The following is a 19,374-nucleotide window of genomic DNA, read 5'->3' on the forward strand; positions in this document are numbered from 1 at the left end:
CCTTTTCCCAGCCCGCCCTGCCAGCGGCACCTGGCCGCCCCTCCCACCACAACACCCCCGGCTCCCTCGGGGGACTCCAAGGCTGCATTTCCGGGGGCTTCCACGCTGCTGGGGGTGCTCTGAAGAGTTCCCTGGGGACACGGGGATGGCGGGCTGCTCCCGAGTATCCCAAAGACGCCAGCAACCCTCGCTCACTGGGCCACGGCAGGACATGGGTCCAGTCCGGCTCTGGAATCTGATCTTTGATGCGGAACAGGTGACTAAGCTGTCTTGGGTCTGACCGAGCCTATTTGGCTCACGTGAGTGTTAGGCTGACACTGGAGAACAAGGCAGGCAAAAGCCCTCATTTACAGAAACCCCATACCTGGACTTCAAGGAAACGTCACTGAAACACAAGCCCCTCTCGGCGCTGCTTGAGGCACCGGCGGCCTTACGGTGTTAGGAGAGGCCCCGCAGGGAAGCGGCTGCTCTGGGGTCTGCCTCCACCCTTCCAGATCCCCAGGCACGGAGGCACCATCCAGGCACAGCACAGACCTATTTCTGAGCTTCCTAGGAGTCAATGACATTGTTATTTACTGTCCAACTTACGTATTCTTCTCCCTTTCATACCCTTCTGTGCTGTACTATATTTAACACTTTAAAAGGAAGTTAGGGAGACTGGAGAAAGCCTGAGAGAGAGCTACCAGAAACGGGGACAGGCTGGAGGAACGGGGTTTGCGCTCAGGGCAGCATGGCCAACAACAAGCCGGGGCCAGGGCAGTGAGTCCAAGACCCTGCAGCCACTCGGCTGGCTTCCACTGGACACTGTGCCCTTGACAGCCAAGGGCATCTGCTCTTCTGCCTTGTTCAATCTCTGCAGAGCTCATTACATACACACGAATGCAGATTTCCCATGGTTAAAGCTGGCAACAATCCCCTTAATAGCTTCAGCTGGGCTACATTTGATTTTTTTTTTTTAATTCCAGATAAAAGGCCAGGCACGGAGGCTCATGCCTGTAATCCCAGCACTTTGGAAGGCCGAGGCAGGTGGATCACCTGAGGTCAGGGGTTCAACACCAGCCTGGCCAACATGGTGAAATACCGCATCAACTAAAAATACAAAAATTAGCCAGGCATGGTGGCAAGCGCCTGTAACCCCAGCTACTTGGGAGGCTGAGGCAGAAGAATCGCTTGAACCTGGGAGGCACAGGTTGCAGTGAGCTGAGATCGCACCACTGCACTCCAGCCTGGGCAACAAGAGCAAAACTCCGTCTCCAAAACAAACATTCCAGATACAATGTGGAAGCGGCAGCGTCACGCCTGCCCTCCCACTGCTGGAGGCATGGGTGCTCTGTCAGGGTGCTCACGAGCAAGCCTTCCTCATTCCCACACGTGGACCTTTCCATTCAGAGACAGCAGTGTCTGCCTTTCAAACCCTGACTTTCCAGCACTAGTTACAAATGACAATTTAATGGCACAAAGCAAGCTTGTCCAACCCACAGCCTGTGGGCCGCATGCAGCCCAGGATGGCTTTGCATGAGGCCCAACACACATTCGTAAACTTTCTTAAAACATGGGCCGGGCGCAGTGGCTCATGCCTATAATCCCAACACTTTGAGAGGCCGAGGTGGGCGGATCACCTGAGGTCAGGAGTTCAAGACCAGCCTGGCCAACATGGCAAAATACAAAAACTAGCCGGGCGCAGTAGTGCGCACCTGTAATCCCAGCTACTCCAGAGGCTGAAGCAAGAGAATCGCTTGATCCCGGGAGGCAGAGGTTGTGTGTGGTGAGCTGAGATCGCGCCACTGCACTCCAGCCTGGGCAAGAGAGCAAGATTCCGTCTCATAAAACAAAAAAAAACAAAAAAAAAATTATGAGATTTTTAATGTGTGGCCCAAGACAATTCCTCTTCTTGCAGTGTGGCCCAGGGAAGAGAAAAGATTGGACACCCCGGCATAAAGCCTTCCTCCCATTCTGGAGTGGCGTGGGATCAGAGAATGGAAACTCATTTTCATCCTACTGTTGTGGGGAAGCATTCAGTACTTCCTACAGGGCAGGAGGACGCCAACAGGCGCCCACCTTCCTCCCCTCGCCGACTTCCGACTCCCGCCCAGCCCAGGCGCCCCCCAGGCTCCTGGAGGTTGCTCCGCGCTGCTGTTGCTGCAGGTGAAGGGACACAGGTTTAGAGGCCCCTCCTTGTAGGACTTCTGAGCCTCACCCCCGAGCCCTCGTAAGATACCTGTGGAGCTGATCTCAAAGAAATCTCCACCTCTAATTCAGAGCCATCATCTCACCAGAACACAACGGCCTTGCTCCTGCCTGGGTGCCGTAGCCATGATGGCACCACAATGGTCCAAGTGACCACCACCTTTGCTGGAACGGCTGCATGCATACAGCGCTGGGCACAACCACGTCTGCAAGTGCCCGTGACTGTTCACCATGTCAGCCCTCAGCAGGGCAGCAGGGGGCAGCAGCACCATGAATATCTCCTCCAGCCAAGTGACCCTGCCGCACCCCCAGAGGGCACGATGCCCATTCCCAGCCTCCCCGAGCACAACCGCTGCCCTGATGCTCTGAAAGGGATGATATTTGGCTTTTTACTACTGGCCTGGGGGCCAGAAGCAGGGGCTCACGCCTAGAGTCCCAGCACTCTGGGAGGCTGACTGGGCGAATATCTTGAGACCAGGTGTTCAGGACCAGCCTCAGCAACACAGCAAGATGCTGTCTCTATAAAAAACACAAAACCTAGTTGGGCACGGTGGCTTACGTCTGTAATCCCAGCACTTTGGGAGGCCAAGGAGGGTGGATCACCTGAACTCAGGAGTTCAAAACCAGCCTGGCTAATACGGCGAAACCCCATCTCTACTAAAAATACAAAAATTAGCCAGGCATGGTGGCACATGCCTGTAATTCCACCCACTCAGGAGACTGAGGCAGGAGAATCGCTTGCACCTGGGAGGCGGAGGTTGCAGTGAGCCGAGATTCTGCCACTGCACTCCAGCCTGGGTGACAGAGTGAGACTCAACAACAACAACAAAAGACTGCCTCTGGAGTCAATACCAGGCTTTTGGCCTTTCCTCCTCCATCTCCTCAGCAACTATCTCTGCAGTGAATATCAGGCTTTTCACTTTTCCTATTCCATCTCCTCAGCGACTGCCTCTGCAGTGAATATCAGGCTTTTCACTTTTCCTATTCCATCTCCTCAGCGACTGCCTCTGCAGTGAATATCAGGCTTTTCACTTTTCCTATTCCATCTCCTCAGCGACTGCCTCTGGAGTGAATACCAGGCTTTTGGCCTTTCCTCCTCCATCTCCTCAGCGATTGCCTCTGCCGTGAATATGAGGCTTTTGGCCTTTCCTTCTCCATCTCCTCAGCAGTTTTTCTTGCGAAGGTCCGGTCTGCTGGACTCTAGGAGACGGCCACATCACGGAAAGCACTGTGGTCCTGTCTGCTAGCATGGCTTCCCAAAGTTATATGTTCATTTATTTAAGATGTCTCAAGAAAACGGACAAAATAGGGCCGGGTGCCATGGCTCCCGCCTATAATCCCAGCTCTTTGGGAGGCTGAGGTGGGCGGATCACGTGAGGCTGGGAGTTCAAGACCAGCCTGACCAACATGAAGAAACCCCGTCTCTACTAAAAATACAAAAATTAGCCAGGCTTGGTGGCACATGCCTGTATTCCCAGCTACTCAGGAGGCTGAGGCAGAAGAAACCCTTGAACCCAGGAGGCAGAGGCTGCGGTAAGCTGAGATCACGCCATTCCACTCCAGCCTGGGCAACAAGAGCAAAACTCTCTCTCAAGAAAAAAAAGAAAAAAAAAGAAAAAAAGTTCACTTTTGTAGCCACTGGAGAAAAGAAAAAAGGAAAATGAAACCCACTGTGTCTGGGCCACCCTGCAGGAGTGTGAAGCAGCATCCACCCAAGCCATGGCACTGAGAGGAGGAAGACAGAAACGGTATCACATTCGGAGCCTCTAAGTCCTGACTCCAGCTATTCACACTAAGAGGAGGAGGACAGGGTGTCACACTCGGTCACTCTAAGTCCTGACTCAGCTATTCACACCGAGAGGAGGAGGACAGGGCGTCACACTCGGTCACTCTAAGTCCTGACTCAGCTATTCACACCGAGAGGAGGAGGACAGGGCGTCACACTCGGTCACTCTAAGTCCTGACTCAGCTATTCACACCGAGAGGAGAAGGACAGGGCATGACACTCAGAGCCTCTAAGTCCTGGCTCAGCTATTCCACTAATGGCTTTATGAATGACACGTCCGATACACAGCTTTAGAGAAAGGGAACACATCGCTTCTAACACTTCCTGACATTTCTTCTAACTCCTGACATTTTCAGATGCACGGGATATTCACTGCAACAGGTGCTTCCAGCTGAGAAAGGGGCCGCCCTTTCTAACGTTTTAGAAGGCTTGGCTGTCTACCAAATGGGATTTTAAGGATAAAGGGATTTCATGCCACATTTCTTTCATAGAAATACATAAAATTACAAATAAAATTCAAAGCCCAGCCTTTCAGGGCAGGGACCCAGCTGATGTAGCGGCATCAGACACTCTGGCTGCCAAATGAGCAGGGGAGAGAGGCAGCCAGGTGACATAGCAGGGATAGGTGACGTAGCAGGGACAGGTGACGTAGCAGGGAGATGGAGCCAGGAAGGCTTCTCCTGGAGGCAGCCCCAGGCCACCAGACATGGGTGGCCACACCGTGGTAGCAGGCTGCAGTCACCCTGGCCAGAGCTGACAAAGTGGCTGGAAAATGAGGGGAGAAACCCTAGAAAGGAGCAAGCACAGAGAGAGGACATCCCCATCCAGCACATAAACACTCCCCACGTCGTTGTCTGACCCTGAGCTGATGACAGCGTGTGGGGAAGACTCAGCAGAAATGGACGGCTGAAGACCGAGAACACTGAGCAGAGACTGCGGCTGCTGCTCACCACCTGAAAGTCTGGAGTTTGAACCTTCACAAGTTAGAGGCTTAAAAACACCACGGACTTCCCAGGAACATCCAGAAAAACCACACTTTCGCAGATCCAAGACTAAGGATGTGTCAGGCAGAAGAAAAAGCCAGACAGACCTGCCCTAACAGCATCAACACTGATCCTCTTCAGGGTGATCCACAAGAATTCAGCCTGCGAGAACAAAGCCCAACACTCTTCAGGGGAAGACAACAGAATCCAACAAAATTCAGAGTCTCTACCATATAAACTCTACCATATAAACAGTATATAAACTAAAATTCCGACACAATCAGGAAGTACTGGATGTGTGAAGAAGGGATAACAGGATCCATGATGAAGGGAAAAAGTAGCCAAAAGAAGCAGATCCTGAGGCTGGGCACAGTGGCTCACACCTATAATCCCAGGCGGGCAGATCACGAGGTTAGGAGATTGTGAACATCCTGGCTAACATGGTGAAACCTCCTCTCTACTAAAAATACAAAAAATTAGCCAGGCATGGTGGCATGCACCTGTAGTCCCAGCTACTCGGGAGGCTGAGGCGGGAGAATCGCTTGAACCCGGGAGGCAGAGGTTGCAGTGAGCTGAGATCGTGCCACTGCACTCCAACCCTGGGCAACAGAGCAAGACTCCGTCTCAAAACAAAACAAAACAAAACAAAACAAAACAACAAAGTATTAGCCAGGTGTGGTGGTGCACACTTGTAGTCCCATCTACTTGGAAGGCTGAGGCAAGAGGATCGCTTGAACCTGGGAGGTGGAGCTTGCAGTGAGCTGAGATCGTGTCACTGCACTCTAGCCTGGAGAGCAAGACTCCGTCTCCGGAAAAAAAAAAAAAAAAAAAAAGAAATAGTTATAGCCAGGAGCAGTGGCTCATGCTGGTAATCCCAGTACTTTAGGAGGCCAAGGAAGGTGGGTTGCTTGAGTCCAGGAGTTCAAGACCAGCCTGAGAGACATAGTGAAACCCCATCTATACAAAAAAAAAAAAAAAAATAGCTGGGCATGGTGGTACACATCTGTAGTCCCAGCTACTCAGAAGGCTGAGGTAAGAGGATCGCTTGAGCCAAGGAGTTTGAGGCCAGCCTGGGCATCATGGTGAAACCCCAGCTAAAAGTTGGCCGGGAGTAGTGGCCAGTGCCGGTAGTCCTAGCTACTCTGGAGGCTAAGGGAAGATCACCTGAGCCCAGGAAGTCAAGGCTGCATTGAGATGTGACCACAACACTGCTTCTTAGCCTCGGTGACAGACAGTGACCCTGTCTCAAAAAAGAAAGAAGAAAAGAAGGAAGGAAGGGAGGGATGGAGGGAGGGAGGGAGGAAGGAAGGAGGGAAGGAGAGAGGGAGAGAGGGAGGGAGGGAAGGAGGGAAGGAGGGAAGGAGGAAAAGAGGGAAGGAAGGAAGGAAGGCAGGTAGGCAGGCTGGCCAGAAGATGATGGAAAGACATCTTTAAACTGGTGAATGATAAAAAGTGACAACCCAGGTAGGTCACGCCTATAATCCCAGCACTTTGGGAGGCCGAGGCAGGTGAATCACCTGAGGTCGGTCAGGTGTTCAAGACCGGTCTGGCCAACATGGCAAAACCCCGTCTCTAATAAAAAAAATACAAAAAATTAGCCGGGCATGGTGGTGTGTGCCTGTAATTCCAGCTACTCAGGAGGCTGAGGCAGGAGAATCGCTTGAACCAGGGAGTCGGAGGTTGCAGTGAACCGAGATGGCACCACTGCACTCCAGCCTGGTGACAGAGTGAGACTTTGTCTCAAAAAATAATAAATAAATAGGCCGGCGTGTTAGCTCATGCCTGTAATCCCAGCACTTTGGGAGGCCCAGGCGGGTGGATCACTTGAGCCCAGGAGTTCAACACCAGCCTAAGCAACATGGCGAAACCCCGTCTCTACCAAAAATATAAAAATTAGCTGGGTGTGGTGGCGCACGCCTATAGTCCCAGCTACTCAGGAGGCTGAGGCAGGAGAATTGCTTGAACCTGGGAAGTGGAGGTTGCAGTGAGCCGAGATCGCGCCACTGCACTCCAGCCTGGAAAACAAGAGCGAGACTCTGTCTCAAAAATATATATATATGTAAGTGACAACCCAGAATTCCATGTCACTCAAAAAGTCCCTCAAAAATAAAGGTGAAAGAGGGACATTACAGACAAACAAAAACAGAGAATTCATGGCCAACAGACCTATATGAAAAGAAAAGCTAAAAGTACATCTTTAGGTTGAAGAAAAACAAGATTTGAACCACACTATGAACCACCTTGACTTAATGACATTACAGAAAACGAAAATCAATGACTGAATAAAACTCTTTTCAAGTGTATATGCAATATTCACCACGAAAAGTATATACATGATCATAAAACACATCTTTTTGTTTTTTTGAGACAGGGTCTCATTCTGTTGCCCAGGCTGGAGCACGGTGGCGTGATCGCAGCTCCCTGCAGCCTCTACCCCTGGGCTCCAGTGATCCGGCTAATGAACAAAACATTTTGGCCGGGCACAGTGGTTCATTGCCTGTAATCCCAGCACTTCGGGAAGCTGAGGTGGGTGGATGGCTTGAGCTCAGGAGTTTGAGATCAGCCTGGCAACACAGTGAGACCCTCTCTCTATGAAAAATACAAAAATTAGCCAACCATGGTGGCACATGCCCATAGTCCCAGCTACTTGGGGGGCTTAGGCAAGAGGATTGCTTGAGCCTGGGAACTTGAGGCTGCAGTGAGCCGAGGTCACACCTCTGTACTCCAGCCTGGGTGACAAAGTGAAACCCTTTAAAAAAAAAGTTTTTTGTTTTTTTTTTAGACAGAGTCTCACTCTGTAGCCCAGGCTGGACTGCAGTGGTGCAATCTCGGCTCACTGCAAGCTCTGCCTCCCGGATTCATGCCATTCTCCTGCCTCAGCCTCCTGAGCAGCTGGGACTATAGGCGCCCGCCACCATGCCTGGCTAATGTTTTGTATTTTTAGTAGAGACGGGGTTTCACTGTGTTAGCCAGGATGGTCTCGATCTCCTGACCTTGTGATCTGCCCGCCTCGGCCTCCCAAAGTGCTGGGATTACAGGCGTGAGCCACCACACCGGACCTTTTTTTTTTTTTGTACAGACAGGGTCTCACAATGTCCAGGCTTGTCTCAAACTCCTGGCCTCAAGAAATCCTCCCACCTTGGCCTCCCAAAGTGCTGGGATTACAGGTGTGAGTCACCATGCCTGGCCGAAATAAATCGTAATCAATTTAAAAGAACTGAAATCAGAGTATATTTTCAAAGCATATTGGAGTTGAATTAGAAATCAGTTGTGGTAGGAAATCTAGAAAATCAACTGGGTGCAGTACCTCACACCTGTCATCCCAGCACTTTGGGAGGCCAAGGTGGGCAGATCACCTGAGGTCAGGAGTTCGATACCAGCCTGACCTAAATGGTGAAACCCTGTCTCTACTGAAAATACAAAATTAGCTGGGCATGGTGGCGCATGCCTGTAATCTCAGCTACTTGAGAGGCTGAAGCAGGAGACTCTCTTGAACCTGGGAGGTGGAGGTTATGGTGAGCCGAGATTGTGCCATTGGCTTCCAGCCTGGGCAACAAGAGCGAAACTCTGTCCAAAAAAAAAGAGGCCAGGTGCGGTGGCTCATGCCTGTAATCCCAGCACTTTGGGAGGCTGAAGCAGGAGGATCACCTGAGGTTAGGAGTTCAAGACCAGCCTGACAAACATGGTGAAACCTCGTCTCTACTTAAAACACAAAAATTAGCTGGGCATGGTGGTATGTGCCTGTAATCCCAGCTATTCGGGAGGCTGAGGCAGGAGAATCACTTAAACCTGGGAGGCGAAGGCTACAGTGAGCCGAGATTGCATCAGTGCACTCCAGCCTGGGTGACAGTGTGAGACTGTCTCAAAAAAAAAAAAAAAAAAAAAAGAAACCCCATCTTTACACAAAATACAAAAATTAGCCAGGCATGGTGGCGCAAGGCTGCAGTGAGCCAAGATCATGCCACTGCACTCCAGCCTGAGTGACAGAGTGAGATGCTGCCTCAAAAGAGAAAAGAAAAATAAATAAATAAATGAGAGCAGTGACCGTCCATGGGGCAGGGGACCGATGGAAGGGGACATGAGTGGTGCTTCTGAAGGGATTGAAATGATCTCATGACCAGGTTCATGCATTCATCAAAACTCACTACATTTTATGGTGGAGATTGAGGCACTTTGCTGTACATACAGTTTACCTCAATTACCAAAAAAGACCAAAAGGACACACAGTAAGTGCTCACGGTCATTATCTTTGGGTGCAGGGTTACAGATTTTTTTGCCTTTAAACTTTCTTTTCCTCTATAAATTTCAGCATTAAGTAGCTGTTTGTTTGGAAGTATACTTTTTTTTTAAAAAAAGTATTTTTTTGGCCAGGTGCGGTGGCTCACACCTGTAATCCCAACACTTTGGGAGGCCAAGGCAAGTAGATCACTTGAGGCCTGGAGTTTAAGACCAGCCTCGCCAACATGGCGAAACTTCTCTCCTAAAATACCAAAAAATAGCTGGGCATGGTTGCACACACCTGTAATCCCAGCTATCTGGGAAGCTGAGGCACAAGAATCGCTTGAACCTGGGAGATGGAGGCTGCAGCGAGCCGAGATCACACCACTGCACTCTAGCCTGGGTGACACAGCAAGACCATCTCAAAATATATATATATCTTTTTATTTTTTTCCTTTTTAATTTCTTCTTTTTTTTTTTTTTTTTTTTTTTTTTGAGACAAGGTCTCACTCTGTTGCCCAGGCTGGAGTGCAGTGGTGTGATCACGGCTCACTGCAACATCCACCTCCTAGGCTCAAGCAATCCTCACATTTCAGCCTCTTGACTGGCATGTCACCACACCTGGCTAATTTTTGGTTTCTTTTCTTTTCTTTTCTTTTTTTGAGACAGAGTCTCACTTTGTCACCCAGGCTGGAGTGCAGTGGCGCGATCTCGGCTCACTGCAATCCCCACCTCCCGGGTTCACGCCATTCTCCTGCCTCAGCCTCCCAAGCAGCTGGGACTACAGGCACCCGCCACCATGCCCGGCTAATTTTTTGTATTTTTAGTAGAGACAGGGTTTCACCATGTTAGCCAGGATGGTCTCGATCTCCTGACCTCATGATCCGCCCGCCTCGGCCTCCCAAAGTGCTGGGATTACGGGCGTGAGCCACCGCGCCTGGACTTTTTGTTTTTTGAGACAGAGTCTTGCTCTGTCGCCAGGCTGGAGTGCAGTGGCCCGATCTCAGCTCACTGCAACCTCTGCCTCCTGGGTTCAAGTGAGTCTCCTGCCTCAGCCTCCTAAGTAGCTGAGACTACAGGTGCCCACCACCACACCCAGCTAATTTTTATATTTTTTTGTAGAGATGGGGTTTCACCATGTTGTCCAAGCTGGTCTCAAACTCCTGGGCTCAAAAGATCCTCCCACCTCAGCCTCTCAAAGCGCTGAGATTACAAGCATGATCCACTGTGCCCAGTGAAAAAGTATTTTAGAATTATCTTTGTCTTCAGGAGTAGAAACAGTTTTCTTCCTTGAAAGAAAATTAATGCTGGGTCCAGTGGCTCACGCCTGTAATCTCAGCACTTTGGGAGGCTGAGGCAGGAGGATCTCTTGAGCCCAGGAGTTTGAGACCACCTTGGGCAACACGGCAAGACCCAGTCTCTACAAAAAATAAAAAATAAAAAAATAAATTAGGCAGGCGTGGTGGCATGCACCTGTATTTCCAGGAGTTTGAGCCTACAATAAGCCATAAGCCTAGGCAACAGAGTGAGATCTTACCTCTTAAAAAAAACAAAAAACAAAAAAACGAACAAACACACACAAAAAACTAATCACATATTGATCAGTCATTTAAAAAATTAAGAATCTAAAAAGCTCTTCTGCTCGCCTGTCACCATTAAGACATGCCTTTCCTCCCACTTTGCCGTCTGCCATGATGGTGAGACCTCCCCAGCCATGTGGAGCTGCAGTGTCATTGCCATTACCTCAACAGTCATTGAGTGGTGTTGCTGGTGTTTGGAGCTGTGGCATACCTAACGACCATGCATTCCTCCTATGGAAGGCTTCTGGACAATCACCACTACAGGTCCTGGGGAAACTACACAAACCCCTAACATTGAATATGGCCTGGGATGAGAATCACTGTTCATTATGTGCTTGTCTAGTAGAATCAGTAACAAACCCCTAACATCGAATACGGCCTGGGATGAGAATCACTGTTCATTATGTGCTTGTCTAGTAGAATCCGTAACAAACCCCTAACATTGAATACGGCCTGGGATGAGAATCACTGTTCATTATATGCTTGTCTAGTAGAATCCATAACAAACCCCTAACATCGAATATGGCCTGGAATGAGAATCACTGTTCATTATGTGCTTGTCTAGTAGAATCCGTAACAAACCCCTAACATCAAATATGGCCTGGGATGAGAATCACTGTTCCGTGTGTGCTTGTCTAGTAGAATCCGTAACAAACCCCTAACATCAAATACGGCCCGGGATGAGAATCACTGTTCATTATGTGCTTGTCTAGTAGAATCCGTAACAAACCCCTAACATCGAATACGGCCTGGGATGAGAATCACTGTTCATTATGTGCTTGTCTAGTAGAATCCGTAACAAACCCCTAACGTCGAATACGGCCTGGGATGAGAATCACTGTTCATTATGTGCTTGTCTAGTAGAATCCATTACAAACCCCTAACATCGAATACGGCCTGGGATGAGAATCACTGTTCATTATGTGCTTGTCTAGTAGAATCTGTAACAAACCCCTAACATCGAATACGGCCTGGGATGAGAATCACTGTTCATTATATGCTTGTCTAGTAGAATCTGTAACAAACCCCTAACATCGAATACAGCCTGGGATGAGAATCACTGTTCATTATGTGCTTGTCTAGTAGAATCTGTAACAAACCCCTAACATCGAATACGGCCTGGGATGAGAATCACTGTTCATTATATGCTTGTCTAGTAGAATCTGTAACAAACCCCTAACATCGAATACAGCCTGGGATGAGAATCACTGTTCATTATGTGCTTGTCTAGTAGAATCTGTAACAAACCCCTAACATCGAATACGGCCTGGGATGAGAATCACTGTTCATTATGTGCTTGTCTAGTAGAATCTGTAACAAACCTCTAACATCGAATACGGCCTGGGATGAGAATCACTGTTCATTATATGCTTGTCTAGTAGAATCCGTAACAAACCCCTAACATTGAATACAGCCTGGGATGAGAATCACTGTTCGTTACGTGCTTGTCTAGTAGAATCTGTAACAAGTACCTGATGCGCGCTGAATGACAGAAAAATTTAAAAATTAAAAAATAAACAGGCCGGGCACGGTGGCTCATGCCTATAATCCCAGCACTTTGGGAGGCTGAGGTGGGTGAATCACCTGAGGTCAGGGTTCGAGACCAGCGTGGCTAACATAGTGAAACCCCATCTCTACTAAAAATACAAAAAATCAGCCAGGTGTGGTAGCACATGCCTCTAATCCCAGCTACTCCGGAGGCTGAGGCAGGAGAATCACTTGAACCCGGGAGGAGGAAGCTGCAGTGAGCTGAGATTGTGCCATTGCACTCCAGCCTGAGCGACACAGCAAGACTCTGTCTTAAAAAAAAAAAAAAAAAATTAAAAATAGATAAATAAATAAATAAATAAATACCTATAATCCAAGCACTTTAAGACGCTGAGGCGGGTAGATCCCTTGAGGTCAGGAGTTTAAGACCAGCCTGGCCAACACGGTGAAACCCTGTCTGTACTAAAAATACAAAAATTAGCCAGGCATGGAAGCAGGCGCCTGTAGTCCCAGCTACTTGGGAAGCTGAGGCAGGAGAATTGCTTGATCCCAGGAAGTGGAGGTTGCAGTTAGCCAAGATCGTGCCACTGCACTCCAGCCTGGGTGACAGAGTGAGATGCTGCCTCAAAAAGTAAAATAAAGCAGCAACTAAAAAAAAATAATAATAATGATAATAAAATAAATACATAAATAAAAAGTTCTTCTATAAAAAGTAGAAGCTGGGCATGGTGGCTCACATCTGCAATCCCAGCACTTTAAGAGGCTGAGGCGGGTAGATCACCTGAGCTCAGGAGTGTGAGATCAGCCTGGGCAACATGGTAAAACCCCATCTCTACCAAAAATACAGAAAATTAGCCGGGTGTGGTGGTGGTGGGTGCCTGTAGTCCCAGCTACTTGGGAGGCTGAGGCACAAGAATCGCTGGAGCCCGGGAGGCAAAGGTTGCAGTGAGCCGAGATTGCGCCACTACATTCTAGCCTGGGCGACAGAGTGACAGCCTGTTCCACAAATAAAAATAGAAAGTAGAAAAGAAATGGGGGAAAACGTTTCCTACATAGATTTGGTGGGAAAAATACGAATTTGACTTTTGTTTACAAACCAAAGTCCATGTTACCGTACCCGAAAAAGCAGCTACAACAAAATCCATCCCTGTCCTTTCCTGTGGCCTTCAGAGCTCCCCATCTGTGCTGAGCAGACAGGCGCCCTCCTCTCTCACCTCCTCGTCCCCGTGCCCTGTGACACACGGTACCTGTCTGCTGGGTTTGGGCTATGAGAAGTAGCTGAGAAACCTCCACCCTCTCTCCAGTTTACTCTGGCTCTAGTAATTTCTATCTACCCTATTCATGTCACCCACCTGAACCTTTATATTACCTCAAAGTCTTCAATCTAAGTAAAGGGTTCATATGAAGTAGAGACTCCATATGAAAAGAGGCCAAAGAGGCCGAAGGGGCCTAAGTGACCTTTTGCTTGTGCTGCAGTAAGAGGAAGCTGCAGAAAACATGGGCCCGACGCCCTGTGAGCCTCCCACCACGCACAGGAGCCGCCTTCTGAAGAACGTGCCAGAAGCTGGGAGGGCTTTGTGACAGCAGACGGACGGAGCTCAGCTCCCAGGAAGGGGCTCAGCATTCGCCCTGCCAGTCGCTGATACTCAGAGACTCAATAGACGATGTTCTCCAAACTTCATAAAATATAAGCACATTTCACTGCAGGAAGACAAAGGATGAATAATGCCTAGAAAAGGCGAGTATTCACAACGGCCGATGCGCACAAAATTGTTTCCCTTTCTGAAACAAAGCAACCTTATTTACACAAACCAAAACCACCTTAACAACAATAGCTGTCACTTTTCTTTAGGAAAAGCTTCATTTGTAAATGACTCTCCACAGCTCCCTTTTCCAGAAAGGTGGGGCAGGGGCCTTGTGAGCCAAGGTGGGTCTTACACAGCTGGGTGCAGGCACCAGGGTGGCCTGGGGTTACTCAGCACAGGTCATGTCTTCCCATTTATTCCAAGGTTACCTCCTTCCGCTCTGCGTCAGCGTGGATCTTGGCCTGGTTTGCGGCAGCTTCTCGGTAGGTGCTGGCATGCTTGGCTTGCTCAAACAGCGTCTTCAGCTGCTGCGCTGTGTTGAGCAAGGAGTTGACCATCTCTTCTAGGTACAGCCAGCTCCGCGGCTCTGACAGCTCCAGCCCATTGACCAGCGCGGGAGGTGCCACTTTGGTGGGAGTCGGGGGTGGGACCGCCAGCGCAGGCAGGGATGTCAACACTAGAGCATTTGGAAAGCAAAATAAACCAAAAAATTAATACATTTCCTAGCTTCAAAATGGCCTCTGTTAAAAACTCTCAGCCGGGCGCGGTGGCTCACGCCTGTAATCCCAGCACTTTGGGAGGCCAAGGCAGGCAGATCATGAGGTCAGGAGATCGAGACCATCCTGGCTAATACAGTGAAACCCCGCGTTTCACTGTGTTTAAAAAAATACAAAAAAATACAAAAAATTAGCTAAAAAAAATACAAAAAATTAGCTGGACGTGGTGGTAGACGCCTGTAGTCCCAGCTACCTCAGGAGGCTGAGGCAGGAGAAAGGTGTGAAGCCGGGAGGCAGAGATTGCAGTGAACAGAGATTGCACCACTGCACTCCAGCCTGGGCAACAGAGTGAGACTCCATCTCAAAAAAATAAACAAATAAAATTTAAAAATAAAAAATAAATAAAAATTCTCATCACCCGGCGCAGTGGCTCATGCCTGTAATCCCTGCATTTTGGGAGACTGAGGTGGGAGGATCACTTGAGCCCAGGAGTTCAAGACCAGCCTGGGCAACATAGCAGGACCTTGTCTCTACAAAACAGAAATCAAAAACAAAAGAACTAGCTGACATTCACCTGTGATCCCAGCTACCCAGGAAGCTGAGGCGGGAGGATGGTTTGAGCCCAGGTGGTCGAGGCTACAGTGAGCCATGACTGCGCCACCGTCCTTCGGCCTTGGTGACTTAATGAGACCCTGTCTCAAAAAGAAAAGAGGCCAGGCACGGTGGCTCACACCTGTAATCCCAGCACTTTGGGAGGCCGAGGCGGGCAGATCCCTTGAGGTCAGGAGTTCAAGGCTAGCCTGGTCAACATGACGAAACCCCATTTCTACCAAAAAATACAAAAATTAGCTAAGCGTGGAAGCATCTATAATCCCAGCTACCTGGGAGGCTGAGGCATGAGAATCATTTGAACCCGGGAGGCGGAAGTTGCGGTGAGCCGAGATTGTGCCAGTGGACTCAAGCCTGGGTGACAGAGTGAGACTCCATCTCAAAAAAGAAAAGAAAAGAAAACTCTCATGCAATGTTGGAATGTTGGAATGTTGGAATGTTGGAATGTTGGGAAGTTGGGTAAAAAACTGACCAGCAAACAAAAAATCACTGCCTGACATCCCCCCAGCACCCAACACCCCCCGGCACCCGACATCCCGCCAGCACCTGACACCCCCCAGCACCCGACACCCCCCGACACCCCCCAGCACCTGACATCCCCCCCAGCACCTGACATCCCCCCCAGCACCTGACATCCCCCCCAGCACCTGACATCCCCCCCAGCACCTGACATCCCCCAGCACTCAGCCTGACAACCCCCCAGCACCTGACACCCCCCAGCACCCGACATCCCCCCCAGCACCCGACATCCCCCCCAGCACCCGACATCCCCCAGCACCCGACATCCCCCCCAGCACCCGACATCCCCCCCAGCACCCGACATCCCCCCCAGCACCCGACATCCCCCCCAGCACCCGACATCCCCCCAGCACCCGACTCCCCCCAGCACCCGACTCCCCCCAGCACCCGACATCCCCCCCAGCACCCGACATCCCCCCCAGCACCCGACATCCCCCCAGCACCCGACATCCCCCCCAGCACCCGACATCCCCCCCCAGCACGACACCCCCCAGCACCCACTACCCCCCAGCACCCGACATCCCCCCAGCACCCGACATCTCCCCAGCACCCGACATCCCCCCCAGCACCCGACATCCCCCCCAGCACCCGACATCCCCCCCAGCACCCGACATCCCCCCCAGCACCCGACATCCCCCCAGCACCCGACATCCCCCCCAGCACCCGACATCCCCCCAGCACCCGACATCCCCCCCAGCACCCGACACCCCCCCAGCACCCGACACCCCCCAGCACCCGACATCCCCCCCAGCACCCGACATCCCCCCCAGCACCCGACATCCCCCCAGCACCTGACACCCCCCAGCACCCACTACCCCCCAGCACCCGACACCCCCCAGCACCCGACACCCCCCAGCACCCGACACCCCCCAGCACCCGACACCCCCCAGCACCCGACACCCCCCAGCACCCGACACCCCCCAGCACCCGACACCCCCCAGCACCTGACATCCCCCAGCACGCAGCCTGACACCCCCCAGCACCTGACACCCCCAGCACCTGACATCCCCCCAGCATCTGACATCCCCCCAGCATCCAACACCCCCCAGCACCTGACATCCCCCCAGCAGGCAACAGAGGCAGGAGGATGTCCCATCCCTTCCTGCTCCACCCACCCAGCTCCACGTTGTAAAACTCATCTGAATGCGGCTGCTGGACCCCGAAATGTTCACAGAATCAGCGCCGTGGACAATGACCAGGGGAGGGAAGTGGCTAAATCAGAGTCTCACTGTGTCGCCCAGGCTGGAGGGCGGTGGCATCATCTTGGCTCACTGCCCTCCCGGGTTCAAGTGATTCGCCTGCCTCAGCCTCCCGAGTAGCTGGGATTACAGGCATCTGCCACCAGGCCTGGCTAATTTTGTATTTTTAGTAGAGATGGGGTTTCTCCACGTTGGTCAGGCTGGTCTCGGACTCCTAACCTCAGGTGATCCACCCGCCTCGGCCTCCCAAAGTGCTGGGATTACCGGCGTGAGCCACCACGCCCAGCGGGGTTTCTTACAATTTGAGAAGAAAGTTACAAAGGAACTAGCACAAACCCTGCGGTTCTGCACTGGAACTAGAGACACTGGGGCAAACTCATGGCTTTCAACACACACAGATGTGGAGCACAAACATGCACACGTGCACATGAGAACATTTCTGACTTCTGCCCACCAAGGGCACCTGGGGACAGAGATCCAGGAGCCACATGCACACCTTGTACCAGGGGCAAGCGGTCGATGCGAACCCCAACCCTCCTGGAGAAAAAGCTCTGATTTCAAGCATTTGCTGATTTCTTGGTATAAATACTTCACCAACACCCACCCCACACTTTTTTTTTTTTTTTTCCAGTTAATAGAGATGGGGTCTCCTTATGTTGCCCAGGCTGGTCTCAAACTCCTGGCCTCGGCCTCCTAAAGTGCTGGGATTAAACAGATGAGCCACACGCCTGTAATCCAAACACTTTGGGAGGCCAAAGCAGGCAGATCACAAGGTCAAGAGATCAAGACCATCCTGGCCAACACGGTGAAACCCCGTCTCTACTAAAAATACAAAAATTAGCCGGGCATGGTGGCGCGTGCCTGAAGTCTACACTCCAGCCTGGGCAACAGATCAAGACTCCATCTCAAAAAAAAAAAAACAAAAAAAGGGTGAGCCACCACGCCCAGCCCTGAGGTAAGCTTTAAAGATGGAAAGAGTTTAGATAGGCAAAAGAGAGAATAATGAAACAAGCAAATGAAAATGAAAAGGTAAGTTTTTCATGAACAAGTTTCTTGCGCTTTCTGTGACAGTGAAAAATGGAAAACATGCATTTGCCACCAGCAGGGGAGGGTTCAATCAATCATGTATTGATCATATGCACCCTTTAAAAAAGTATAATGATGGCTGGGCGCGGTGGCTCACGCCTGTAATCCCAGCACTTTGGGAAGCCGAGGCAGGTGGATCATGAGGTCAGGAGTTTGAGACCAGCCTGACCAGCATGGTGAAACCCCATCTCTACTAAAAATACAAAAAAAAAAAAAAAATTAGCTGGGCATGGTGGCGTGCACCTGTAGTCCCAGCTACTCAGGAGGCTGAGGCAGGAGAATTGCTTGAACCTGGCAGGCAGAGGTTGCAGTGAGCTGAGATCACGCCACTGCACTTCAGCCTGGGTGACAGAGTGACACTCTGTCTCAAAAAAAAAAAAAAAAAAAAGTATAATTATACAGAAATCTTGGCTGCATGTGGTGGCTCACACCTGTAATCCCAGCACTTTGGGAGGCTGAGGTGGATGGATCACTTGAGGTCAGGAGTTCGAGATCTGTAATCCCAGCTACTTGGGAGGCTGAGGCAGGAGAATCACTTGAACCAGGCACAGGTTGCAGTGAGCCAAGATTGCGCCACTGCACCCCAGCCTGGGCAATAGAGCGAGACTCCGTCTCAAAAAAATAAAAGTGCAGTTAAACAAAAAATCAAAGTTAGAATGCATTTACAGTGTATCGTCATTTTAAAGATTTAGGCCACATTTAGGCCTTGGTTTTTCTTTCTTTCACCAGATACCGAATGTCTATGCCAGCTCTGGAGAGACCAAGACCTACCACTGGGGAGTGTCTACCCTCAAGAGGACAACAGCAAACTCACCAGAAAGAACTTCAGGCTTCACAGGCCAACTGGCTTCTAGGGGCGTGCCCTGCTGCTGTACCAAAAGCAACTTCCACAGCACACACATGAATGGACGTGGCTGTGTGTCAGTAAAACTTTATTTACAAACATAGGCAGTGGGCCACACTTCACCAGCCACTGATCTAATGCATCAACAAAAACAACAAAACAAACCAAAATGAATCCCATTTCACTTAGGAATTCTTTCATTGGAAGCAATTCTGAGGACAATAACCTGTACATGTGTGAATTCTTTCAAACCTACCTATTTTGGGATGTGACGTTGGCAACGCAGCTTCTGGAAACGGTGCGATCTGGCAGCTGTCCTGATAGCCAGGGTAGTGAGGCTCAGGGTGGCTGGCCCTGCATGGGGGCTGCACGCTGGCCTCTTGGACTGTTGGGGAGAAAAAGGACAGGGAGCCTCGGGATGGTTGTCCGCACAGCAGACTGTAAATATCACACTGTATGGCTGCGCCATTCAGTACACATAGTAGCTTATGGCCACACGTGGCTACTGAGCCCCTGAAATGTGGTAAGCCTGAATTGTTGACATAATAGGATTGGGGCTATAATCAGGTGAAA

The 19,374-nt window shown here is 50.4% G+C and overlaps 1 protein-coding gene across 3 annotated transcripts in view; it reads right to left on the bottom strand.

Moving 5' to 3' along the window:
• DEAF1 (DEAF1 transcription factor) overlaps window positions 1–19,374 on the bottom strand; it is a 52,733-nt gene that overhangs the window by 17,060 nt on the left and 16,299 nt on the right. For all 3 annotated transcript variants that reach the window (XM_055355743.2, XM_055355744.2, XM_055355745.2), the window contains exons 9-10: window positions 19,058–19,186; window positions 14,257–14,504 (exon numbers count right to left, since the gene is read on the bottom strand). In XM_055355743.2, coding sequence (XP_055211718.1) covers window positions 14,257–14,504; window positions 19,058–19,186 — 377 coding nt within the window. The remainder of the gene's footprint in view (window positions 1–14,256; window positions 14,505–19,057; window positions 19,187–19,374) is intronic.

Source organism: Gorilla gorilla, chromosome 9, assembly GCF_029281585.2.
Source record: "Gorilla gorilla gorilla isolate KB3781 chromosome 9, NHGRI_mGorGor1-v2.1_pri, whole genome shotgun sequence".
NCBI lineage: Eukaryota > Metazoa > Chordata > Mammalia > Primates > Hominidae > Gorilla > Gorilla gorilla.